We start from the raw sequence: 27,316 nt of genomic DNA, 5'->3' as shown, positions 1-27,316 counted from the left end.
TTTCAGCATCTTTACACCAGTCTTCAGCGTCACATGATCCTTCAGAAATCAATCTAATATGCTGATAAGAGCCAAGAAACCTCTCTTAATTTTTATTATATAAACTTTTTTATTTTATCTTGCTGCTTACCTTTTTTTTTATGGGGGAGATCATGATACACTGCCATTTCAAAAGTTTGGGCTGAGTAAAATGTAAATAATAATAATAATTAAAAAAAATAGGACACTGGACATTGGTCAAAAGTGACTCTACAGTAGACAATTATTAACACTATTCATTGGACTTTATATTTAAAGAATCCCTTAAAAATGTATCACTGTTAACTGTTTTCAACATTAAAAAGGATCACTAATGACAATTTAGCATCAATAACAATTGATAATAAATGAGCATACAAAATCAGAACCATATCAACTTTCCAAAAGGAGATAATCCAATCAGTAATACACGCATAATTTTTTGCCATTTTTTTTATTAAACATTTGTGACCGTCACAAGTCGCCTTTGCAATCGTGTCTATACAATACATCCCAGCTTCGCTCTCTCCCTCTCTGACCCAAATAAATAGCACTCGCTTTCATCAGTCAGTAAGGGCTTTGCACAGCAGCGCCCGCAGACAGACAGACAGACAGACAGACAGACAGACGGACTCAGAGGAGAGGGAGATCACTGAGGCTGAACAGCACGACAGAGCGAGGCCACAAATACAGGGACAGAAATGAAATGACTTGACAGGGGACATCAGTAACAGACTGTCCAAATGAAACTGATGAAAAAAGGAAAGAAAAAAAATTGGTGAATCTAACAAAGAACATGCACATCATATGTAACATTAAAATCAATACTTTTTTTCTGCATTTAGAGATTTCAATTCCCATTACTGAGGATAATAAAATAATATATTTTATTTATACCACCTGACAGCATTTGTTTTATTATTTCTAAATGATGCTAATTTTAATGTAAAATAATAATTGTCTGCACAGGATGATTTTCAATATTACATTAGCAAAAATCAGAGCAAAAATTAATAAAAAATACAAATTGTGAAGGGTTCTTAACTGCCATGAAACTGGCACAATGAAAAAAGAAGAAAAAACATTTGAATCTCTTTTGATTTTGAGGTGAAACACACAGACATGTTCTGTATGGAACTGGCCCAGTGTTGAGTGAACTCACAACAGTCCTCCTGATCTTGAGTTCTGGTTGGTCCCAAACGTCCAGTCTGAGAAGTTCTTGCATCTGTGTGCACGCTCAGCTGCTCAAGCTAACAGTAACCCTGAACAGTTCACGTTTGATTCCAGTGACACTCGACAAGTTTCTCGACACCTCAACTACACAAAAGAGCTCATTTCACCTCAAGCCATAAATACACAAACAAAAACAAAACTTAAATATTCTGGAGAAAGAAGAAACGGTTAAAATTGTAACAGTGTGTAAAAACAATCTTCACTCTGAAACTCAACCCAAAGTAACAGTTGATGTTTTTTTTTTTTTGCATTCTTTCTTGTAGACTGACTTTTAATTGTCATTACAATTTTTCCACATGATTATTGCTAAAAAGGGAATTCATGTTAATACCACTTGTTCCACCCATTTCCACACTGGTCCCCGTTTAAGCAGAAACACACAATGATGTTAGACCGTAATTCAAGTCTATGAAATAAATACTGTTAAATAAGTACAGTTCTGAAATCAGCAAAACAGGAACATAACAAGAGAAAACTGAAATGTCTCTTCCATGAGCACATTAAAATAACATGTGAAATGACCAGCTGAGAGGCTGATTTCAGACACTTCCCTCTTAGAAATCTTTAACAGCTCTTTAATGAAATGTCCATGATGAAATTCAGTTTTATAAAAGCTCGTGTTCAGCTTTTTCACGCAGTAGGACCGAACGGCTCGAGATGCAGCACAGCTGAAGTCACCGACGCTCCCGTATGTGTGTGTTATTGCTTCAGACCCAGAGTTCATGATGTTCTGATTGATAAAAGAGTTGAATGTGTTTTATGCAGCTAGTATAAAGTCCTGCAGCTGCTGTTGGGACACTTGGGTAAGATAAAAGATCCCAATGCTAATGTCACTGAGTTGAGCACCATCTCCCGTCCATGATTTGGGCCCTGGTGGACGGCTATGTCACACAGGGACCCGTGTGTCTGTAAACAGTAGGATGAAGGGGTTACCGTACGCTCTCACTGATGATCCGTCAGAGTTTCTGCTTCTGATTCAGACTCCTGCTGCACCTCTGGTGTGACAATCCCTCTGTGGAGCTTCTCCAGAGACTGTTTCATCTACACAAAAGAGGAAACAATGAATCCTTCTTTACCTCTGAAATGTCTTTTACTTTATGCAATAACAGCCCAAATCTGAATAAATAAACTCATATGGAAATATGCTCAGATTGTTAGAAGTTACTCTGGCATGCTGTATTCTGATTGGTCAATATTGCTGAAAAACTGTGCTGGTTTGATATTTCTCATCACTCCAGACTCTCTTTTGTCTTAAATAATACAATAATTTCAACTTAAATCAATATGTCATATCCATTAATTAAAGTAGAGATGTAAAAAATGGGATATATTTAAAGCATGCCCAAAAATGACCAACATTATTCCTTAATAAATGCACCGCAAAATCCATTTTGTGTTGCCTTTACCTTCTAAAAATGTACCCAAAACTGAATAACAGTACAAAGTGTTGATGTGCTGGTTATGTTATTTATTCTGGTCACAATCTATTCATCTGATACAATACAGAACTATAGAAAAAAAATAGCACTTCCTATCTCATAAAAGGGTAATAAAAACACTAAATATTCACAGACTGATTGACAGACAGATTACTTCTAATTTGTTTTCAGCAAATGCAGCATTTCGACTGCCTGATGAAGACCTCTCAAGTTCAGCTCAGGAACACACCTGATCCAGAAGTGTGACAGAGGACTGTAGGATCTGCTGCCATTTGTTCATCTGGGCCTGGTGGAACTGCCTCTGGAGCTGCAGGATCTGCACCCACTCTCCTGCTGTCTGCGGCAGAGGACTGCGGAGAGAAAGAGTACCGAATCAGCATGCTGTAAAGCAGCGTGTGTGTGTGTGTGTGCAGCTACTCCATTAGTTTTACCATACCTGTCTGTTAAAGAGTACGAGTGCCAGGTCTCCAGCGTGTGTGCGGCCCGTTCGAGCGCCCAGAGTTTATAAAAGAGCATCATGTTCAGAGCCACCAGGACCACCAGACTGAAGGAAGATGGGAGAAGAGATTTCAATAGAGTCGTCTATGCTCAGTGATGTAATAGCAATGTTGATTCGGTCATGAACAAGTGTGTGCGCATTTTTCTTGAAGCAGAAAGCCAGTCTCTACCTGACACAGATCCTATATGCAGGAGGAAGCGAATAAAGTGAGATGAGAGAGAGAGAGAGAGGATCAGCAAGGAGACATTAGGACGCAAAAGAAGGGAGGAACAGGAAAACACGCACTCCTTAGATGATGTCAGTGTTATTTTAAACAGGATGTGATATCACCATGCACGCAAAAGTGTTAAGTCTGTTAAAAGGGATGGTTCATTCGTATTATTTCTAATAACATACACCCAAGCTCATGTTGCATTGTTTTTTCTTCTTCAGTGGAATCCAAAAGAAGATATTTTGTAGCATGTCTGTTCTTTTATACAGTATACAATGAAATTGGATTGGGACTGGAGATGTTAAGCTCTAGAAAGTAGTCTATATGACTTTAATGCATTATTCCATGTTTTCTGAAGCCTTGTGATAGCTTTCTAAAACAAAGTTTTACTGAATTTTTTTTTTGCTAAATGTGTCTTTTTGTGTAACACAGAAGATAAAACCCATGCAGACTTCAAATGACATGAGGACATGAGTAAAATATGACAGAATTTTCTGTTTTTGTGATAAGATGATACATAGTCTTCATGCTGATCCTAAACATAAACATTATCAAAACGTGTTGTTAAATGAGGCAGACAGTATGTTCTGCTCTCGAGAAGTCAGAGCCGAGCTTATTGTGCAGAAAAAGAAGCCACTACTGTAGTGATGACCATGCGCTCAGATCTGATGATACAGCGGATTGTGATAATGTTGACAATACAAATGCATACAGAGTAATATGTACAGACTGTCAAAGGTGGAAACACTCACATGAAGCTGACGATGAGCAGGACGGTGGAGATGCTATTGTTGCTGTTGCCAGCTCCACGCCACCTCTCCCCTAATTTCACATACTGAGCACCTGGAGAACAGGAAAATGACTCATTAGCAGGCATGTGATCAGATAAGGGAAAAAAAAAAGAGAAAGAAAACCTATATTAGATGAAATTGTTATATAATTATTTAACAAATTAAAGACTACTATTGCAATATTAGTAATTTACAATTAAAACAATTTTTATTTTATAAAAATTATTAATTATTCTTATTTATTTTACAGAACAACAGTAAAATTACAATAGTAATATTTATGGCTGAATAAATATTGTTTAATATTTAAATATATAAATAGTAAGATTTAATTAAATAATTTACAAAAGGAAAACCTAAATTATTATTACATAAAATATTATTTTTACTTTATTAAATTTTGTGTTTATTCATTATAAATCAATAAAAACACTTTAACAATTTACCAATAATAATAAATTTAACAATAATAATAATCATAATAATTTATTTTATAGAACAGTAGTTATATTATGATACCACTTTTTGACTTTAAAACTAAAAATAAAAACATACTTTTCAGGTTGAAAAATTCACATATCTCTTTATTCCAGTATAAGCATTATGGTATTATTATTATTATTATTATCATCATATATTTAAATATTTGGATTAAAAAATATATATATTTAAACATATTACTATTGAAATAATATTATTAGATGCGTGGAGTGGACGGAGCAGATTTCCTTGGTTACCACTACAGTAAACATATTTAACCATTATTATTCCGCTCCATCTAACGTGGCTATGTGTGATGTTAGATGGAGCGGAATTTCCTTATATGGGTCCTAGGGCACTTCTGCCGGAAGAGCGCGCGCTCCTGTATAGCGAGGCTGAGCACAGACATTTCACTGATCAGAGCGATTCACTGATCAGAGCGAGAGCATCGTGAAAAGTCACAAAAGAAGTGTGTTTTTGGTTGCCAGGGCAAGACAAACCTGCACAGATTACCAAAAAAAAACAACATTAAGGGACCAGTGGATGGAGTTTATTTTTACAGAGCATCAACGGAGTTGTGCAAGTGTTTTTGTTTGTTCCCTGCATTTCGAAGATGCTTGTTTTACAAACAAGGCCCAGTTTGACGACGGATTTGCGTATCGTTATTCCTGATGAAGGTCGTGTGACCGAAACGTTGGTGTGATTAAAATTTTAATTTGCAAGTTAAGATAGTGTGCGGAAGTTCCTTATATGTTGATACGACCCACCTGGTCTTTATTTTCTACGCACCTATCACTTACAGGTGTGCGATGGAGTTCATTCACCTCTTATGAATATAATAAAACTAAAGACTTTTTGGAGTTATGAAGGATGCAGTACTACTCTATAGGTACTCAAGATTAACAGGATATTGAGTGAAAAGGAGCATTTCACCCCACCTTTAATTTCTGAGTCCAGTAAAAGCAATTCCACAATCCACCACTAGATGTCAACACATGCCACATGGACACGCAAATCAGAATTGACTGTTCTGAATCTGTTCTGGCGTTCCCTTGCTTTGACCGACTCACCAGCTTCTCTCCTTTCACGCTCAACTCCAATTCCTCGGTCGCCCCGTTCCCCGGCTCCTCCCGCTCCCGTTCCCTCTCTTTCTCTCTCCCGGTCTCCTGCTCGTCTGGGACAGTTGCGTTTGCGTCTGCGCAGGCCGGGTGGCGTCTTGGCAGAGTCTGCAGAAGGCCCTTCCCCGGTGCTCACTACAGAAATCTCTGACTGTAGCAGCGTCTCCAGCTTACACAACTCCATCTCTGACGAGGAACGCAGGGGGTGATTTTTAGCACCAATGACACAACAAATATTTGCATTGAGATGAGAACCTATTTACCCATGTGTCTGTAATACTCTTCAATGCCGCTCCAAGTGTTCTTCTCTATCAGAGCTTTCACAAGACTCCACGGCTGTTTCCTGTAGCAGATATCAGACGAGACCCTGCAGACAAACACACGATGGCTCCCTCAGCAGGGTTTGCATTTGAAGCATAATGATATGCACATATAAAAATGGTCAGGAAGATCTACCTGAGGCGGCTCTTGTGCTTGTTGACAGAGGTGAGGCAGTATCTGTGTACAGTGTAGAAGTAGTCCTGGTAAGGGATGCCTGAGGTTATGACCTCTGAGTCCACCACGTAACACTCCGCACGGGTGCTGCTCTTGTGGAGAGTCTGCGCAACATGACAAAAATACACAAAACAATCATTAATGGAGAACTGTGTTCAGTACAAGCTTTGTTAACAGCATGTGTGGTATTCTGTTGATTATCAGAGGAATCATTTAAAAATGCCTCAATTTGCCTTTGGCATTTGTGAATATGAAAAAACAGAAATATGTAGCTTGTATTTTTTAAGCACTTTGGTTTATGCGTGATATTAGAGCTATAAAAGTGGCTAAATTGTCATTTTAGTGGTGGAACTGCTGTTCTACATAAACCATGTAAACCTAACATTAACTAAACTCAACAATGGCTGAATGATTCATCAAAAGAAAAATGAAATCACAAAGGCTGTGATTTAATTAAAAAATAGAAGATTTAAGTGCTCTTGCTGTTTTTCACTATATTAAAACCATAGTAATTTAATGTTTGAAAAAGAAGAAAGATATCAGTCGTTCTGTAGTTACGCTGCTGTGTTTTACCTATATTCATTACTTCAGGCTTAGCCATCTTCAAGAATCAGCTTAAACTCATTTATTCCATCTTTATTTGACCCTTTAACAGCATATTCTAATTCTATTCTTTGAAGAAGAAAAAAAACTTGTCCCTTTTAGACTTCAACTCTATTCATTAACTGTTTTCTTTATATAAAAAACCGCTTGCTCTATTCTTTTTATATTCTAATTTCTCATATTTGCTATGTATACTGCATTAATCTAACTCAGACTTGTTATAGTACTTGCATATCTTTGCTCTCATTGATTTTGATTGTTTCCATTGTGCTCATTTGTAAGTTGCTTTGGATAAAATCGTCTTATGTATATATATAAAAAATATGTAGATTTTTTTATACATAATTTATTTAAATACTTTTTTATTTTACCGAAATAGCTTTATATTCCTTGTTTTTTTTTTATCAACCATCATCATCATCATATTTTAGTCATATTGACATACAATCACATTACAACCACACAGAAAATCTGTTACTTAAAAAGAAATTATAAAAATGTATACAATTTCTAAAATAAAATTCTAAAATAAAAATGTAAAGGCATTACAACAGTAACATTACTTATTTGTTTTATTAATAATTAATATCAACAATTCTTCTTTTATAGTCATATTGATATACAATCACAATGTTTGAGCAAATCAAATCAAAACGGCTCTACAAACAAGCACACCAAAAAAATGCATTTTAAAATCTCAATTGACATTTTTATCCTAAAATTCACAATTTGACCCCCCATCCCACATCATGTGGCCCTGATACTGTACGTCTGGAACGTTTATTTAAAATCTTGTTCATTATTGTTAAAAAAAATAATCAATTACATCAAAGCTGTATGTTTTATCAGATTTAAAGAGATGGCTCACCTAAAAATGTAAATTTCATTAAGGCAAAATTGGATAACAACAAAAAATGTGTCGAAATATCTTTCTTTCGGTTTTGCAAAAATACAAAAAAAAAAAAAAAAAAACTATCATTTTAAAAAGAATGATGGCAATCAAAGCAGCTGCATGTACCCACCTGCGTTTCCACCACAGGAGCAGTTTTTGGGCCCAGCGGGTTGTTGATGGCGATGGTGTAACTCAGAACTCTACTGCTGTTCCCACTGCTGCTGTCCTGCTGCCACTCGTGCACAGAAAGATCTGAACCAATCACACGAAAGAGAGAGAGGCCAGAAAGAGGAGAAGAACAGTTACAGGACAGGGAAAAAGAAGGGTGGATGATTACAGTCAGAGCACTTCCAGGGGCATAGGGAAGGGGGCAATTATCCCTGCAAACAACAGACGAAGCTCAGCACGAGGAAAAAAAATACTTCTCACACTGTGCTATCCAGGCTACAATTCCTTGATTTACCATGAATATTTTGACGTCATTTACTGTACAAAGTAGATAAAGTAACCAAGAATAAAAAGAATGAGACTGGTATTTTATGCTATATAGGACACAGCGAAACCAAATAGTCAAGTTCTCATTATCTGCCCCAAAGGGCCCTATAGGACAACCAGCATAAAAAGAGCAAAGGGGAGGGGAGAAAGAGGACACAAGGGATCTGAAAGCTGCAGGAAAAAGCAGAAACCAGCCATGCATTGAACAGCCAGCAACAGTAAATTATTAAATGCAAGCAGGAACTCCAGTCGACTAGAGGTAGTATTTAAATAAGTATGCTGAAGACAAACAATGCAACTGTAGGAAAATGAAAAATGCAATGATGTAGAAGTAGAAAAATCAGCTACAAATGGCTGTTTTAAATCAGAACTGACCAGTGAAGTGACGTTGTGAGAAGAGGTGCTGTATGAAGTGAGTGTCTGAGAACAGAAGATCGTGGAGCTTGTCCACGCTCATGCGAACAACTGTGTTGATATGCAGCCGGCCCCTGAGGTCCGTACAGAAGGACTCCACCTCACCTGTGGATATTAAATGTGTTAACACCAACCAGTCGGACTCCTTATCAAGGACATAGCTTTTGTATTAAAAGAAATGAAGGTCCCAGTTTGTAGTGAGAAACAAGGAGGATTTACAATCACTCACTCTCTTCCTGAGTGTCAGAGGAATTGCTGGGGTCAGTTGGGAGCTCCTCATCATTGGTCATATCCAGTGAGGAGAGGTTTCCCAGGCTGTGTGGGACACTGGGAGGAGACTGAAGCGACTGATTGGCCGATTCCGACTGGCTGTCCCCGCCTTCCTCCAAGATCTATTAAAAAAAAAAACACTCTCAAATCAGTTCACGTTAAACCAGTTCTTGTTAAACCGTCTAAATCTTTTTCATTAATTCCATTGTAATGTTCTTTGAGTGTAACCCCTCAGGTATTTCACAGAAGATTGACTCTTACAGTTGACGATGGGGCAGTTCCAGTGTTTGTGGTGGGGAGCAGTGAGCTCTGGGAGCTGGGTGGACTGGGTTCAGGCTCGATGCTGGTCCGAACTGACGGCACCTCCACAGGCTGGCAGGAAAAGGAAGCGGAGGATGGAGGTGTAGATCCTGAAGCGCAGGGAAGAACTGAGGCAGATGAGGGTGGAGAGGAGTCCACCGGAGCCACCGGCACTGATCCCAGATCCAGCAGGTCAGTGACGGAAACCGGCTCCTCACCTGGCCTACAGGACAGAAACAGACAGATGTAAGTGTCAGGGTTTTCATAGTCTAGTATACAGAACTCAGAACTCCCTGACCAAAGCAGCAAAAACACTGACATGTCAACAATGTTTACATTTCAACCATTCAGTACTTATCAACTCGGCAGCAATGACAGCAAATTCTGCAGTAAGCAGAGAAACTTATATTAACCTGAAGGTACAGTAGCAAAAACGATACATTTAATGCCAAGGATCAAACTGTCATGCATAACTAAAATGCTTTCATACAGGTTTTCTAAGTGGACTTCAGAGGGAAAAATTTAAATGAGATTTATGCATATACTACGGCCTTTTTTATTTTAAAAACTAAACTAAATATAGTTAGATACATGTACACATTCAGCTTTCATGACATTAGTTTTTTCTTGTGTTCTAAGACGAATTTAATCAAATAAAACGAAATAAATTAAGAATGGGTAAATTTAATAAAAAAATAAAATTCTAGTAATGTATATAATATGGTCTTCTCGAGCTAAATAAAATAAAATATAGATAGATTGATAATAACATGGTACACTGTATATACGCCTTCTGTCTGTCCATGTGTTCTAAGGTAAATTGAATACATCAAATGTCATGAAGAGATTCCTCTCAGTGTGGACTCACAGCAGGCCGTTCATATGTTCAGCAGTAGGGGAGACGTAGTCATCATCTTCACTAGTAAGCCCCAGCTCAGTGCCGTAACACTGGTGAACGATGTGCCAAAGCTCTTTAGGAGACAGAGTCTGTGGAGGAGACACAGAACCTCAGTACTTCCAGTAGAAACCTCGGTATTAACACCATTTCTGTGAGGCGGTGACACGGCATTTAAAACTTCAAAGCACCATTTCGCATTTCTATAGAATTATTCTGGTGACCAAAACTGCCAGTTACTTTCTGTAAAAACAACAGGATTTTTTTTTTTAATTAGTTATATTCATTTTAAATGCAGATTGTATTTAGCTATTTTAATATTAATAAAGTATATTTATAATCAACATTCCCACTGACTCTGTTTGATGTTTAACTACAATGTGTTCTGGAATGCTTCCTAGAAAAGCAACTTACTATTGTTTAGAGTTTTTTTTTATTTTTATTATCATTATAATGCACTGTTGAAAGATTTTAAGCTAGATTTACCTTTTAACTTCATTTTTTAACTAAAACTTAAACGACAAGAAAAGTCCAGCAAAGTTATTGAATGTTAGTTGCAAATAAGTCTCAGTAACTTTATATTAGTGTTTAGTTCTGACAGACAAGCTTGCAGAAGATGTTGTAGCCTTGAATTGCAATGCATCTGTAGTCACCACCTGCATCTTGTGCTAATTATAATGGACAATCGCCAAGCAATGTTGGTCACACGCCAAATGAAATTGTCTACACACCGACAAATACAGAGCACTGATTCTGACAGGAGACTTCAGATGCTTGTGTCTTTTATACAGATAAAATGTGCACTCACACTAGAGCGATTCTCACCTTATCCATCAGTGCATTCTGCCACAGTCTGAAGATCATCATGAAGCTGCGATCCCTTGCCCCAAATGATGTGAAGAAGTGCTGACGAATGCGAGATCAGATTTTAATCAAGGCAGTGTTTATTGTCTTAGGAGTTTCAAAATGCAGCTAACAAAAGAAATCAATTAATGGTTATTTTAGCATGCATATCCAGTGTCTGCAGCGCGGTACCTTCTCATGTTCAGTGCTTATCTGGATGGCGTTAGGGATGAGCTTGGCCGTCTTCTCCTTGGTCAGACTGGTCACATCTTTCAGCAGTATGGTTATCTGGTCATATTTAGAGAGAGAAAGAATATGAAGGATTTATAAATGATGTCTACCTGAGCTAATGGATCAAAGTAATGGTGGCACAAATATGCTAATTAATATCTATGCACTACCATGCGAATTTAAGAAATTAATACTTTTAATCAGCAATGGACAGTAAAATCAATTATGTTACAAAAGATTTATATTTTAGAAAAGGTGCTGTTCTTTTGAACTTTCTGATCAAAGAATCCTAAAGAAAAAAAAAAAAAATCAACCAACACAATTGTTTCCAACGTTGATAAGCAAAATGTTTTAACATGTCAAATCAGCATTTTAGAATGATTTCTTCAGTAAAGGTTGCTAAAAGATTCAGCTTTGCCATCACAGGAATAAATTGCATTTTAAAATTTAAAAAAAAGAAAACAGTTTTTTAAAACTGTAATAATATTTCACAATATTATGGTTTACTGTTACTGTATTTTGGAACAAATAAATGCCTTGGTGAGCAAAAGAGATTTTAAAAATCTTTCAGCCCCCAAACTTTTGAACAGTAGTGTAATGTATGCTATACTGTGTGTGGTACTTTCTTTAAAAAACATATAATTTTAATAAAAATATATATTAATGTGAAGACTTAGTGATTCATTTTTATGTAAGAGAGTTCATTTTTTAATCGTATTTCCATTAAAACCAAACTATTTATATCAAGTTTACTGATTGCATATAGAATGTTAAGTTTGGCTTGATTTGATGTTAAACAACAAATATGGTTTTGATTCAACAAATGCACACATTTTTTATTGCACTTCATTTGACTGAAATAACATTTACCAGCTATTAGATTATGCAAATAACTGTTGATTACTTTCAATATTGATCATTATTAATTAGTTGTTACAGCAAAAGTCAATGTTTTCAGTAAAGTGAGGGTTACCGTAGTTTCCCATCGGAAGATATTACTATAGAAGCAGAGCCAGTTCTCAGACAGGTAGAGACGGCCCTGGAGTAGAATGTCCCTCTGCAGTGCACATGAGTAGTCTAGATAGATTGCAAACACAACCATAGGCCATGTGATCATCACACTTAAAATAATATGACTCATTACATTTCTTTGCTTTACTCATGAAGTAGTGACGCTCACCCACTATGAGACGCTCGGTATCAGGCAGCTTTTTAAAGAGTTTACGGAAGTCTTCATTCCTCTGTTTGTACGTAGGGCTCAGAACCTATATATCAGATAGAGATGTGAGCGGAGGAAACCAGTGCTGTCAGCTAAAGCAAAAACTTGCCAAGACCCCAGGATACTTACATTATACCAGCTCTGCATTTTCTGAAACAAAGAGGAAAAGATGAATAAGAGTTTGGATTTCCAATTTTTAAAAAGTACGTTAATTACATAAACATACAAGCTCAGTTTAAAGTGAACGATCAAAATGGACACTATTTACTTTTTAATGACTGTTATCGGTCTTACTTGTGCACAATTCATAAGTGCATATTATTCCAAAAAAATACAAATTATATAAAAAATTAAAATCCACATTTTTCAACCAGTGGATGCTGTCTTTGTTTTACGATACTGATTGCAAACCTGAATATCCAATGCAGATTCTTCATGCCTAATCAATCCGCGATGTACACTACTGGTCAAAAGTAAATTAAAACTCATTTGTGATTTCTGAAGGATAATTTGTCACTGAAGACTGGAGTAATTGCTGTGTTAACTATGACCTGTTTAATCTTTTGTTTAAGCTTAAAAAAAAAATTCTTTCAGAACAATTTTCGAAATGTATTCAACACTTGCATTCTTCCTGTTCATTCAGAAAAGAACAGCAATACAGCGCTCAGTATGTGGGTGGAAGAGCATCATATCAGACATTCAGATGATATTCAGACATTTAGAGTGACGACCATTAACCAATCTCACCAGGCGAGTATGTGGCTTACCTTGGCATTGCGGGTGAAGTGTCGGGCCGCGAGCGGATAGGAGGAAGTGGATGAGGTGGGAGTGGGAGGCAGGGGGCTCTCTGAACCCCCTCCGCTTCTGTCCACACCCGTCTCTCCTTCACTGGCTCTTCCTCCCAGTACACGACGACGCAGGGAGGGCGAGCTGCCGGGAGTACTGCGTGGAGAGTTACTGGCTGTACTGCAGGCGGAGGAGAAGTAAAGTCAGAAAGGAGACACAGCACTACTCTTCAACATCCCTTAAAGGGCAACTGGGTCATGTACAAGGAAATGACAGAAAGGACAAGGTTTATCCACTATTTACCAAACAGCATGTATTGATTACAACTAACTGATTCTGGTTTACAACATACAGTATGCAAGTTAAGGAGTGACTCTAGCCTTTAAGATGTTTAAAAACACAATCAATCTGATATTATGAAGAATTTTAGCAAGCACACTTATGAACAAACTGAAACACACACATAAACACACACACACACAAACACAACGTCACCATGATTCATAATGTTAAGATGTAAAATCAAAAACAGTAAAAGTGTATTTAATGGTTTACACGTCTAGACCATAAAATCCAAGAAAGAATTATAATTAATCGATCATTTCCATAATGCAATATCAATATATATCTACAGATATTTTACTAAAATAGATCTCTGAAAAAGAGAGCCTCAAGGCAAGAATGGATAACAAACCAATGATGTGAATTTTAGGAAATGTGTTGGTCAAATAACAATTGTTACGAATATATTGTGTATATTTAATAAATCACCCAGTGACTTGCGATTACATAACAGAGAATGCAACACATTATAGACTGCAACATTAATGAAAATCAACTAATGCCAAGACTGCATTTGAAATATCTAATAAATATTCTGCCTTGACCAACTTTAAACTTTGAGTTCAGTCAGTTCGCACTAAATGTTCAGTGCAGGAAAGGTTTTTGAACCTATCCTGCAAAACCCCATACAAATAGACAGTCAGACTTTAGGACATCGATTACACATTACCTCCTGCAAGATGAGAGAGTCACAGAAGACAACGGCATAACAACAGAGTAGACCCTCGCCAAAAAAAGTACTGTGGCAGTTCGCAAGGTAACCACATTTCCAAATAATTTAGGCATCAAATGTAAAATTTAGCAATCAAACATTTTAAAACCTATATTGATCAAGCACTAATCTAAATATCGTGTCACAAAAAAGCATAACAAAATATACCTCTTGATAGATAATCACAGTTTAATTCAACTTCTCTTCTACTACTCTTTATCAAATCATCTGTAAGGTCTTATTGATTACTTTACTTTATCTTTAACAACTTTGGCCTCAGCCTGTTCATATCTGCTTGGATCCCAGTCTCATGTTGTCTTGGTTACAAAGGGAATGGGTGGGTGGGGGGGGGTATCGGAGTCTCCAAGGTAACCTTTGCATGATCACGAGAACACACTTCTCACTTAACTTGTTGGTCTAGTGGTTTCAAATGTGAAATGTAAGCAAGCACACAGCAAACCAAAAGGAATGAGCTGGTACAGACACTTTTATTTGTCAGCAAAACCCAGAGTCACACAGATCCTACCAAAAGTGAAAGAGCAGTAAAACAGCATGCAATCTCACTAAGCCTTTATGTGGTTTAAGGTTTTAAAAAAAAACACATTATTTTCCACATACGATACATTATTGTTTCTCCTCTATGCCCCGCCTTTCTGAAACGTGTCGATTTTTACAAAGCTCACCGTTCTGAAAAGTGAGGTGTATGCTGATTGGCCAGCTATCCAGTGCATTGAGATTGGCAGAATGCCTAAAGCATGTGATGGAAATGTTACACCCCTTAACACTATAATGCCATGTTTCCCAGCGCGATGAGAGCATTTCATGTTTCTATGGCAACCAGTGAGGGACACTTCGACCGCTAAACAGCGATTTACTTTTTCACATTTTTAATAATAATATATGAACCGTTTAATCTCAAAGTTTTATTGGTCAGATTCAGACTCGATGCAGAGCAGGGAGCACAGAGATGTTAGCAAATAAATAACGTCAGCGGCCATGGCATTGCACGAGCGATAGCTATTATAGTTCAAAAGGGCAAACAGTCGAAGTTATTATGCGAGTTAACTCAAGTCAGAATGTACACGTGCACAGTTGCATTTGTCATCCATCACAGTGATATCAAGTGGACTGAAATCTTTCGCCTATCTTTCATTCTTTCTTTTTCCGGTGGATCATCTCATTCTGATTGTGATACTGTACGCTGCAAAACCATGCCGTGTTTTTACTACCAAGACGCAGTTTCCGACCATGAGTTATTCCATAATGGATGCAAACAGTTCTGTCGCTGAAGAACTGAAACGTAAACGAAGGAATTATGATCCATATTACAACATTATTGCTTCGTTGGACTAAACGTGCTCCATGAGATGTCGTTCAGTGGACCCTTACATTTTTAACTAAACCGGGACTTACAGCTGTGGATGTGTTTACGACTTGCTATTACGACAGATCTGGTTTGTACAGCGTTTCTAATGTTCATGTTCTTCTGTGTACTGCTTACACAAATGTAGCAAATACAGTCTTTATAAGCTTTCCATTGAAAAACAGGAATCTGTCGTCACCCCCTGGAGCAGTTTTTTTTTGGTTGGGCATAGGCCTGCATGATTATGAAATAAATCATAATTGTTGATTATTCACTTGAAACTGTAATTGCAATTATTAATTATGATTATCACAATTTACATTGAATATGTTTAAGCCACTGTTTGTTGCAACTGCAAGCCATATTTTTTATATGAAAATTAAACAAGCTGAAAACACTCTAAATGAAAAAGTTTTAGTGATTTTCTATATTATTAAGCCTCAAAGGTCAAATATACATCGGACTAGTTTCTTCTTTATAAAAAAAGAATATATGTTATAATAAAACAAAAATTTAAATAATGTGAGAAAACCCTTAAGATAACATGTAGAAAGAAAATAAATGCATCTTAAGCATGCAGAATAACTTTTAACAATTAATTGCTGCTTTTAACAATTGTGGCATCCACAATTGTAATCAAGATTAGAAATTTGATTAATAGCGCAGCCCTAGATGGGCGCTTCTTATTTAACTTATTTTGGTCTGATGCATGCAACACCTGCTATATGGCATTTAACAGCTTGAAAGATCAAAGACCATTTTTAATTTAACTTAATTTATATTTAACTTTGTCTGAAAGAAGAAAGTCATATACACCTAGGATGCCTCTGGGTGAGTAAAACAGCCTAATCTCATTTAATTTTCATTTCTAATCATTTTTGGGTGAACTAACCCTTTAAATTGTCATTCATTCAATTAATAAATAAAATACTAATGCCGCGAGCTTCAGCGGCTGGCATCTACACTGCGCAAACCAATGCAAATGTGCAAAAAAAATACATCAATTTTTCATTTAAATAAAGTAAACCCATTACGAAGATGGTATTTGCATGCAGAACGTGCAAAAAGTAAAACGACAACAAACGCCTATCTAATCCTCAGTGTTGAACGTGCATTTGTGCATACCGGGACAGATCACACAGAAGAAATCGCAGTTGCTTGTGTGTGAACACCTTAACAACCTACTACTGCACTGTGTATGGTCAATCTACATAAGAATTCGGTTGTGTAGAAACAACAACATTCGCAGGAAGTGCATAAAATAACAAACCCATTTGCTACTTACTCGAACATGTCATTGGTTGTTTACTCAATTCAATGCGTGATGCCCACGTTTATTTTACAGTAGCCTCTCGGTATGGCACTGCGCTGACACAACAGACGCACGGTACATTCAGATTTAACTAGCCGAATGCATTGGAGACACCGCGTCCTCCTTTCATCCGCAGCCCGTTTTAGTCCAATAGAACGTGATCGTTCAACGTCCCCATCCCAAAAGAGGAACCAGTTCCCCTGTAAAACGCAACGATCGCCACCATGCGTGCTCCGGTTTATCCTAAAGCAGCCTACACACTGGGTGAGAGGGAGAGGGAGGGGGAGGAGAAAAGAGGATGTACTGTGTGTGGAGGAGGGAATCAACACAGTTTAAGGCAGTGGCCCTCACTTTACCACCACACACCAGGGCCAAAGCATAGGGGATTATGCTTAGTGTTTATGTGAAAGCACTTGAGACTGTAAAACTGGATTGAAATGCTTTGCTGAGGGACTGGACACCTGGAGTTGGCAATGACACAGTCATTCAAATTAAGGGAATCAATCCCATTCCCAGTTTGTATAGAGACCGTACAGTGCTTTATAATCCTTAGAGGTCTGCCTGTTTCCATAATCTGTTTTCCTGGGAGAGGCTGCCATAATCTCAGTAAGAAGGGTGAAGGGAGGCCAAGACATAAAAGATATACAAATACAGATTTGCATGTAAAACAAATCCAAGTTAGGATCCTAAATCATATGCAGCCTTTGTGGCAACGGATAAAAGTAAATAAATAAATTCAAAGGTATACATTTAGCTCTTAGCATAAGAGCTGAAAACATAATAGCGTGTTAATGTGCTGTGACTTATTCCAAGCGCTATTCCATACGCTGGAAGTTTCAGTAAATTTAAAGGAATTGTTGTTAAGTACAAGGTCCTAAAATATAAAGATTTTATTTTATTTCTGAATATAGTAATACAAGAATGCAATAAAGCTTTTTTTTACCCAGTGCAATTTATGTTAAAATACAACTGGAAAATATGGTAAATGCAAGTCAGTTATGTACAAGTGTTCGGTCGACCTCAGGAAACAGAGCGATCAATGTCACTCTACCTACTTCTGAGGCTTTAGTATCATTGATCAAACAGAAAATGCTAATCCACTAGAATTGAGGTTTTGAAGCTCAAAGCAAGTCAATCTATTTCTGCAATCACATGTATCTGGAGGGAACAGAGCTTAAAATGTGTGTGATCTGAGAAATGCAGCAGCACTAATCAAGTCTCCTAAAAGGATCTCAAGTTTATATATGGACATATGGCACACAGGACCACAAGTACATCATGGTCAAAAAGGCCAAAGCACCCAAAAGAGGCTTAGACAAATGAAATCTTCAGACTTAAGAAGCAACTGATGTAAACAGGGTGAAGTACAGACAGTAATGGAGAAAACAAAGTTGCATTGAGGTTTAAACAGGCTTAAATTTTAATCATGCTATTAGGAAATTATAGATAAAAATAAATAACTATTTGGTTAATGTTATTCACAATTCATTGGAGCTGATGTTGATACAAACCCTAAACTTGTCTCTTGTCATTTAAGATGTTGTGCAAACTTGCATGTCCGGAATTTGCATTGATCTTGGACAGATAAACAACCTACAGATGCTGCTAAAAAAACAAGGCCCATTCTACAGTCAGCGAAAAACGATTAATGCAAATGAGCAATAAACAGGCATCACCTCTTGAACTCCAGATTAATACAGTACTGTCTACAAATAAATGGATTCATCACATGTAAATGATTCACACTGTAATGCTCATTCCTGCATGTCTGAATCATTTCAAAGGTGACAATTCACAGCCATGAAAATATAGTTTGTTTCAGACTAACACGGATTGTGTTCAGAGCTGCTGGCTAATTGTAAGGTTTAAGGTTCTAGTAAGCTAATAAATAAATAAGCACTTGCTAAACAATATCCAGAACCTTGTAAAACATCACAGTAGGCTCCAATGTTGTGCTAGTCTTCGAAATGGCTGAGCAACAAAACAGAAAGAACTAGGTCAGTGAAGCCGGTTGGTAGATGAGAAGGACAAGGGCACAGCTGTTCATGTGGCGTGCATAAAACACCTTTTGCTCTCAAAGCTAGTCTTTTCACTGGCTGACTGTCTTCACTGCAGCATCACTACAGCAGCTTCTGATTGGGCAGAAGTGACATCACCAGAAAAGGCGGAACACTCCCACTGGGTAATAGTGATGTCATGTGTACGAGAGCCAGACGGCTCAGATACAGCCCCGCCTCCGTCTCTCCACTGCCAGGAGCACTCGTCCTCTGTGGTCTCTTTTCTGTCACTCTATCATCTCTCCTGTTATTCAATGAAAAGGAGTCAATAAACCTCACCCTAATTACAGTGTTTCAGGACTCTGTTTAACTTGGTCCCTGGAAATATTTCTGGACAAATGCACTGTAATTACAACTAGCAATAAAGCACAGTGTTTATATACTTTTATGGAACTGTTACAGTAAGAGTTAGGCCATATTTCTAGCGTAGATCGAATGATGCCAGTTTACTAAGAAACATTTCATTTGCATTAAAAGAATGTTCTGGATCAATATAAGTTCAACTCTACTGATAGCATTTGTGGCATTACTGGTGGTTTTATTTTCATGTAATATTAATAATAAATAAGTAATACACAAGGTGTTATTTATTTATGTATCTATCTATCATGCCATGACAAAAGCGGTTATACCCAGTATATTTCATGTGTTGTGCTCAAGGATAAAAGAACGGTTCTTTTTAGACTAATTCTAACACTTTTAATCAATTCATTAATTTTTGAAGTAGGAAGTATTATACAAGTAATTTTCTTCATACTTCAAAAAATATTTATTTACTTTATGTGTGCCTTACTGTTTCCATGTTTCTTGCCGCCTTTATACGTGCAACTAAGGAATGAGTCAAACCCATTTCCTGTGGTACATTACATTATGCCACAAATACTGCTGATAGAGCACAATTTGCATTGCACTCTGAACAAATTCTGAAGTAGACACTGAAGGGAAGAGAAACAAACACTTCTTTAAATCGGGAAACAAAAAAATATAAAAAATATTTCTTATAAATACACAACAATGAAGATAAAAAGACAAAAACTCTATCTATGGAAAATATAATGCTAACAAGCGTGTGTCTTAAAACCAAAAACATCTCATGCCTAACCAGAGAGTTTCTCCACCTCTCCACCTCTTCCACAGAATATCCCTCTGAGCTTCTAGCACGGATGCACTTAAAAAAATAATGCAGCCAGCGTAAGGAAATGCTGCTGACTGCACAAGTGGGAGGAGGAACACACTGACCTGCTGCTGTCACAATCTGAGTCCTTGCTGAGAAGACTACGGACAGACCAGCGAGAGCGCTTGCTTAGGGAGTTGCTCCGTGACCGTGAACGGGATGGGGGTAGGAGAAACATGGAGGGGCTGCCCTGCTCTTCCTCTTCTACATTAGAAACCATCGGAGGTGATGGAGATGCACGAGACGGGCTTTGGCTTGCATCTCGTTTCACTTGTCCTTTATCCCAATGATTCTTTGATATGTCCTCTTGATGCACTTTAGCTCTTCTCTTCTCTCGGTTTTGGCTGCGAGAGTGGTATCGGCGTGGCCGTGGGCTTGGGGAGCAGGACAACGACTCCGTATCGGACGATGGCGGGAGAACATTCAGGATTGGAATGGAAATGGGCTCGGCTATGGTGATTTCAGGAGGTGGTGTCACAGCCATCTTCTGCAGACTTTTATATATTAGCTAGAACTTTCTGCATCATGATTGTGTCTAAGGCTGACAGTTTAATTGAGGACAAGTTATATCACGCACAATCATTCGTTGAGAAATGCCAGATACTTCATAGTCTCTAGTCTTCTAAATGTGGTCTAGAAATTCCACTAGAGCCCAAAATAAATATTCCATTATGGAAATACAATCTGATGACATTTAGACAAGTCTGCATCCATTACAACTCACTGTCACGAAGAAAGAAGTCAGCAGTTCAGGTTCCTTCACAGCTGTACAGCATATATACGGCATAAACTCCTGCAGCAGGAACTCAAAAATTGCGTGGAGCCATCACTGAAATATAATTTACATGAAAGTGTGCAGCCATCTCTTGTGCAGGTTATTTTCAGAGTGAAGAAATATTTATCATTTGAGCAGTCGAATTTGCTTGCAAATGTCAAATCCATCTTCTTCCTGTTTCTGTGTTGCAACTAATGTCGTCTTTTAAAAAAGTCTCTGCCCCCTTCTCTTCAAAAATGCAGTTTTGCAATCTGCCTCGTCATCACGATTTGTGCATCGGGTATGATAAGATCATGTTGCTGAGGAGGGGAAAAACTGTATTTGTTTTTAACTTATTCAAGCCACAGACTAAACATTTGTTTTTTTTTATTTCAGCTTCTTTAATATCATAACCGAAACATATCTTTACAGATCCATATGTAATGTATAATGTTATGGTATGTCAGGAATGCATATCCAGTAATACATCATTTAACACTTAGAGAGTCACTCTTAAACGTGAGTCACTTTTTATCTTAAAGGGATATTTCATCCAAAAAATTATTCTGTCATTACTTACTCACCCTCATATCGTTCCAAACCCGTTAGACCTTTGTTCATATTTGGAACACAAATTAAGATATTTCCGATGAAATATGAATGCTTCCTGACCTTTCATAAACAGCAATGGAACTGAAATGTTTTATGGCCCAGAAATGTAATTAGGACATCTGAAATATAAGTAGACCATGTTACAAGTGGTTCAACCGAAATGTTATGAAAAGAACATGAGCTGTAGAAAGAACACAAAAATAATGACATTATTATATCTTTTCTCTTCCGTCATGGTATTCTCATGAACATGCATGGAAGACTTACAGGAAAGAGAAAAAATAGTTGTATAAACTCAATATTTTTGTTTTCTTTGCGCACAAAAAGTATTCTCATAGCTTCATAACAATACCACTGATGTCATACTGACTATTTTATTGATATACTTACCTTTCTGGGCAATAAAACATTTCAGTTGTGCTGTCTATGTAGGGTCAGAAAGCTCTCGGATTTCATCAAAAATATCTTAATGTGTGTTCCAAAGATAAAAGAATGTCTTAAGGGATTGGAATGGCATGAGGGTGTGTAATTAATTTGGACAAATGTGATTCAAAGATTCCAAACTAAATGCATATATATTCAAGAAATGTAAATAAGCTGTAATGTATTTGTACATTAACATTTAAAAGAACGGGGTCTATAAGATTTTTGAAGGTTTTTGAAAGAAGTTTCTTATGCTCACCTAGTCTGCATTATTGCTTGATCAAAAAGTCAAAAGAAAATTTATATTGTGATTCCATACTAATATGCTGATTTGGTGCTCACAAAATAATTATTCTTATTAAAAAAAAAAAGCAGTTGAAATTGTTGCACTGCTTCATATTTTTGTGGAAACTGTGATTCTTTGATGAACAGAACATTCAAAAGAACGCCATTATTTGATTATTATTTGTTATTATTATTTGTTTTGTAAAAATAAATGTCTTGGGAAAATAATCTTACTAACCCCAAACTTTTAAAGGTCATAGTGTTGCATACCTAATACATTTCCACAGAATTATCAAAAACATTTGTAAGAAACAAGGTTTGCTACTAAATGAAAAGTCTGGTTGGAATCCTCCCATATTCTTAAGGCATTACTCCTCTAAATGAGATCAGGACTGACAGGGCACAAACATGAAATCATAACAACAACCTGCATACTCAGCTAGGTGTTGTTTAATACACGTAAGCTGTCATTCATGTATGGGTGGAGTAACCGTTGGATGATTACAGTAAAATTACTCTGTGATTGTTTGTCATTTGTCAACTTGAACCTTTAAGAAACACCTCGAGATAGTGTGATGAGAAAACAAGCTTAAAGTACTTAATCAAACTGATAATGTGAAGGTTACAGACTCAATCCAAAAAAAAGAGGTGAACCAAAAGTTAGTGCATTAACAATCCTGAACTCGAATAAAGCAAAGCCACTGTCCCTCAAGCTACTGCCTTCAATTTAACTTGTGTAAGACATCACCAGTTAATCCAATAGAAAACAATAAAATACCCACTTAATTTTGAGCAGCTGCTTTACCCATTACTGGATTTTATCATAAGCAGTTGAAACTGACAAGAGTCCCACAACTAAGCACAGTTTTCAACAAACCACTGGGTCATTTTTCCTTTCAGTGTTACCACAAACTGCTGAGCCATGCTGAGACAAATCAACCACCACAATACTCAAGCTAGACAGTGTCCTCTTTATTGTTCACTTTCAGATTTAAAGAAACCTTCCTGAACTCAAAGAAATTCTCATAAGAATCAAACAAAAGAAAACTGCAAACGAAATAACCACTTTCAAATACACAAATTTAACACACACAAAAAAAACATGAACCAAAATAGTAGTAATCTCACCAAGGGATAGTCAAACAGCCAAATCAGCAGTTATCCCGACCTTTTAAACTGTTGAGAAATTGTGTAGAACTTCCTGATTTTTGGCAAATTCACACAAATTCATGTGGAACCTCCTATTGAACGGTTTCATCACTAGACTTTAGAACAAGACTGACAGCCAGTTAAATTCAAAGGCAGGGACAAGATCTGCCACTTTATTTACTTTCCTGTTTGAACAAGTCAAATCATGTCTAGGTTTTGTTTGAACAAATCAAACTAGGGCTATTAACACTTTCACTTAAACACATAGAACGTATAAAAACCAATAGTGTGATCAAAACATATTTCAGCTGAATAAATGACATCAATGCCAGACGCTTTAAGAATGTAATAAATGTAGGTCTAACTTAATAACAATAAATAAAATAATAAATTAATAATAATAATTCCTACCTCCCATTGGACGAATTACCCCCATTGTTTTTTTCCTGTTCGGCCTCATACACCAGACGGGCGACAGTTCGAGGGGTGATGTTAAAATCCACTTTCTCGCAGGAACACATCAGCACCCCAATTTAGCCGGAAAGCTAACAAATAAAGCAGCTTTCGTCGCCAGTTTTCAAATTTAGCCACTTTTTTCTAATTAATTATTTCTGTTTAACTATTTAGATTAAACATACGCGGAAATATGCGGAAATGTCAAATCACATTTCAGTAAATAAACCATGTTTAGCACCGGTCAGCTGTAAACTTACTATTCAGACAGCAGAGGCGAATACTTTAAGCTAGTTGGCTAGCATGCTAATGATACCGGGTGGGAGAGAAAACGGTCCTCTGTTTACTTTTTCTTATCCGTGATTTCGCTTTTCGACTGTCCCAAAAACAGAGTCACAAGACTAGCACTATTCATAGTTTATTCTGTTAAAATATGCCCCCTTAACTTAAGTCGCAATTACATTTCAAGTATACGAATTTTCCTAAGTTTAAATGCTACGCGAGGAGATAGTAGGAGCTTAGTTTCCAATGCGACGGGCAAAAAGTTGAAAGGGGTAGAAAGCCAAGACAAGTACATTGACGCTTTGATAATTAAGTAATTAAAGTCTGAACACATATGAGGCGAAAAATAAATGTGGATATCGTTTTATATTAAAACGTGGATCAAAGCAGAAAAAAAAAATACTTAATGGAAATTATATTAACTTACTTAACTCCACCCCCGCCCGGTTCACTTTATGGTACAGTCCAGCTAGAAATCATCAAAAGACTCTTCAGTATGCGCAGACAAAAAGTAACGGGTGTTTTGGCGTTATGTACGCAAATAATTAATATTGAACATCGATAAAGTTCTTAAAATTACAGAGATAAATTAATAGCATATATTGGATATCTAAATGTAGTATATGTTCATATTTACAACGCCTTATCAACAGTAATAATAAAGCATAACAATTGACAGGTCATCAAAAATCTAATATTAATTAACTAAATGCTTCAATCATTAAGATAAATATTAGCGATTACTACCCTATATAGTTGGTATATAATCTGCATCACTCAATTTTCCCAGTCTGACAGTCCGATTTATTTTCTTACTGCGCCCTCTTCAGGACATAAACTCAAAATAGAGGAGGAACACCTTAATAATATGGAAGTCCAACAATGACAGTTGATGACTAATTATAATATAGTAGAAATCCTAAAAGATTGAAGAATAAGTAGGTGTTGGATAAAGCTGCTTACCTTGAATGCTTGTTTGAACGCTTTTAATAATCATTGGGCTATTCTATCAAGCAAAGAGAGATGGGTTTGGAATGGATCTTTTCTTGCCCGTTTCTCGCCAAGAATAGGGTCACCTTGCTCCCAGAGAGGGCTAAAGAAAAACAGAGACACTTTATTAGGGCTATTATTGAGGCGGCGACCTGTTGAACTTCACTAATTATGTTAAAAATTGTAGCTATAAAGCCAAAACAAACTTCAGAAATGCGTAGCCTGCTTGATACTTTTATACGATTTATAGCAAACCAACAGCTGTAAGTTAAATAGTAACAGTTTACATCTATGTTTCATGCATTTAACATTAGGCTATAGTTCAGTTGGTGTATAGAATTATATGCAAACAGATTGTTATATCCAGTCTATGCAGCTTTTCCTGTCAATCAGGTTCCGCGAGAACGTTTTGTTTATTAAAAAATATTATATAACCTAGACTCACCTCTTAATTCGAGTTTGACGGGGTTTCAGCACGTGCTCTCTCTCTCTCTCTGTCTCTCTCTCGTGCTAGTGAGTCTGATTTTATGAGTTGTGTTGTAGAGTAGCGGAGAGATTCCATAGAGTTGTGTTGCTCTCCGTGTGCTGGCACTGAATGGGCATCTGGAAACTCGAGCTGTGCTAAATATAAAAGTTCACCAGCTCGTGGGAGTCGTTAAGGAAATCAAGTGGGATGCTTTGCGTAGGCTATGGCTTGTGATGTGGATGGTGGTCTGACGTTTGGGGGACAATAACAGCAACCATCACTTCGTAGAAGTTTATCAGCTGCTCCGTAAACCCCTGACGCAATTTTGAGATGTTACTAATTTACCTTCACACTCATCCTGCATGAAAGGACAATGGTCCAATGTGATTTAGCACATTTATAAAGCATTTGATATCAGAACAAATAGTCAATAAAGTATAATAAAAAAAATTATAATAATAATTATTTAAGAAAATGGAATTATCATTTCCATTAGGGAATATTGTGTTAACCTTGCTGTCAATGAAACGTCCTTGTGCTCAAGACTAAGTAAAGTGACATTGAACATCAGTGCCTTGAAAAGAAAACGGAGAAGCTGTATGATAAGCCACAGCAAAATAAATCTGTCACAGCATAAACACAATTTATTATCTAAATTTGACAATGGTGCACATTTTAAAACTTCCACATTTACTTTGTCATACTCTGGACCTTTTGACTTTTATTTCTGAATATCGATATATATTAACATATATTTATATTAACATTTCCTTAGAGAGAAATATAGCAGCTTGTTAATCTTTACAGGTTTCTTTTATAGAACAGATAAAGCACATTCGAAGGGCACCTGCCACTGTAATTTAATCTAAGATCATTTGGCAGTAAAATTCTGCGGATATTCAAGCAGAACTCTTTTGCATGACAAATCTCTTTTTGTATTTGTTCCCTGTGACAGCACTGTATATTGCAAAATGCTAAAAATCTGTTCACATTTTTACTGAATACTTACACTTATTCTTAATAAATGTGAGCAGAGCTCCTTTTTCTTATAATTTCAAAGAAAAGTTTATATAAGTATGTAACAACACTGTGGCATCTGCTGTCTAACAAAAGCAGGAAATGCAAATGTTATTATAATTCAGTCAAAACAATCCTGTTTCCATAGTACTACATTTAGCTAGCTTGTTTATTCATTTTCAGGAGCACAAACCAACCTTAAAGGATCAGGTCTGGATCTCAGTAATGTCCTTGGCATATGGTCCCTAAAATTAACTCATTATAAGCCAAATACCACTACAACTATTTTTTCTTGATATTATGTTCATTACTTAAATCTAACAAAACATTATACAGATGATTTCTGAGAAATTTGACATTAGGAAAGCAAGCCTGTGTGCTCATTTCATATGGCAAGCCATTTCAACATGTACTCTATTCCTTATGACTTCAGTACTTTTTTTGATTAAATTATTACTAAATAATGTATATTTTTAAACTTTTCTATAACTATTCATAAGATACTACTAGATAGTCAGTACTTATTATTTTTAACTTGACTGGACTATAAAGTTGCTATTCTGACTAGTCATTAGGTAAAAAAGTAAGATATAGTTTTATCTTACATAGATAGGCCTACTTGTATCTAATAACTGATTGTATCTGAGGCACCAGTATTAATTGGATTACATTCAAATCAAAAGTGATTTATTT

At 36.7% G+C, this 27,316-nt stretch overlaps 1 protein-coding gene across 4 annotated transcripts; it reads right to left on the bottom strand.

The window, feature by feature from the left end:
* Positions 1 to 882: 882 nt before the first annotated feature.
* Positions 883 to 25,747, bottom strand: gramd1a (GRAM domain containing 1A). Of its 4 annotated transcripts, XM_052617987.1 has the most exons (21): positions 25,586 to 25,747; positions 25,114 to 25,243; positions 20,258 to 21,266; positions 13,214 to 13,412; positions 12,576 to 12,596; positions 12,408 to 12,492; positions 12,201 to 12,304; positions 11,189 to 11,284; positions 10,979 to 11,059; positions 10,127 to 10,245; positions 9,220 to 9,481; positions 8,918 to 9,080; positions 8,650 to 8,793; positions 7,910 to 8,031; positions 6,246 to 6,388; positions 6,053 to 6,156; positions 5,742 to 5,975; positions 4,153 to 4,243; positions 3,127 to 3,234; positions 2,920 to 3,040; positions 883 to 2,292 (listed from the first exon to the last, which is right to left on the bottom strand). In XM_052617987.1, the coding sequence occupies exons 3-21, from the start codon at positions 20,674 to 20,676 to the stop codon at positions 2,194 to 2,196; spliced, it is 2,715 nt and encodes a 904-aa protein (XP_052473947.1). In that variant the 5' UTR covers positions 20,677 to 21,266; positions 25,114 to 25,243; positions 25,586 to 25,747; the 3' UTR covers positions 883 to 2,193. The 4 variants fall into 4 exon arrangements, with proteins under 4 accessions (XP_052473947.1, XP_052473949.1, XP_052473948.1 ...); XM_052617989.1 differs by lacking the exons at positions 20,258 to 21,266; positions 25,114 to 25,243; positions 25,586 to 25,747 and adding an exon at positions 23,827 to 24,426; XM_052617988.1 differs by lacking the exons at positions 25,114 to 25,243; positions 25,586 to 25,747 and having other exon boundaries at positions 20,258 to 21,285.
* Positions 25,748 to 27,316: the final 1,569 nt, after the last annotated feature.

This window comes from Carassius gibelio, chromosome A16 (assembly GCF_023724105.1).
Source record: "Carassius gibelio isolate Cgi1373 ecotype wild population from Czech Republic chromosome A16, carGib1.2-hapl.c, whole genome shotgun sequence".
In the NCBI taxonomy this organism is placed as follows: domain Eukaryota; kingdom Metazoa; phylum Chordata; class Actinopteri; order Cypriniformes; family Cyprinidae; genus Carassius; species Carassius gibelio.
Note: the sequence above shows the minus strand (reverse complement) of the source record. Positions and strands in the feature narration are given on the sequence as shown.

Coding starts and splice junctions, on each gene's coding strand:
- gramd1a (XM_052617987.1), bottom strand. CDS start 20,676: ATGGCTGTGACACCACCTCCTGAAATCACCATAGCCGAGCCCATTTCC. Junction 11,060..11,188: donor TAAGCACTGAACATGAGAAG/GTACCGCGCTGC, acceptor CGCATTCGTCAG/CACTTCTTCACATCATTTGG. Junction 5,976..6,052: donor AGAGTATTACAGACACATGG/GTAAATAGGTTC, acceptor GTTCCTCGTCAG/AGATGGAGTTGTGTAAGCTG.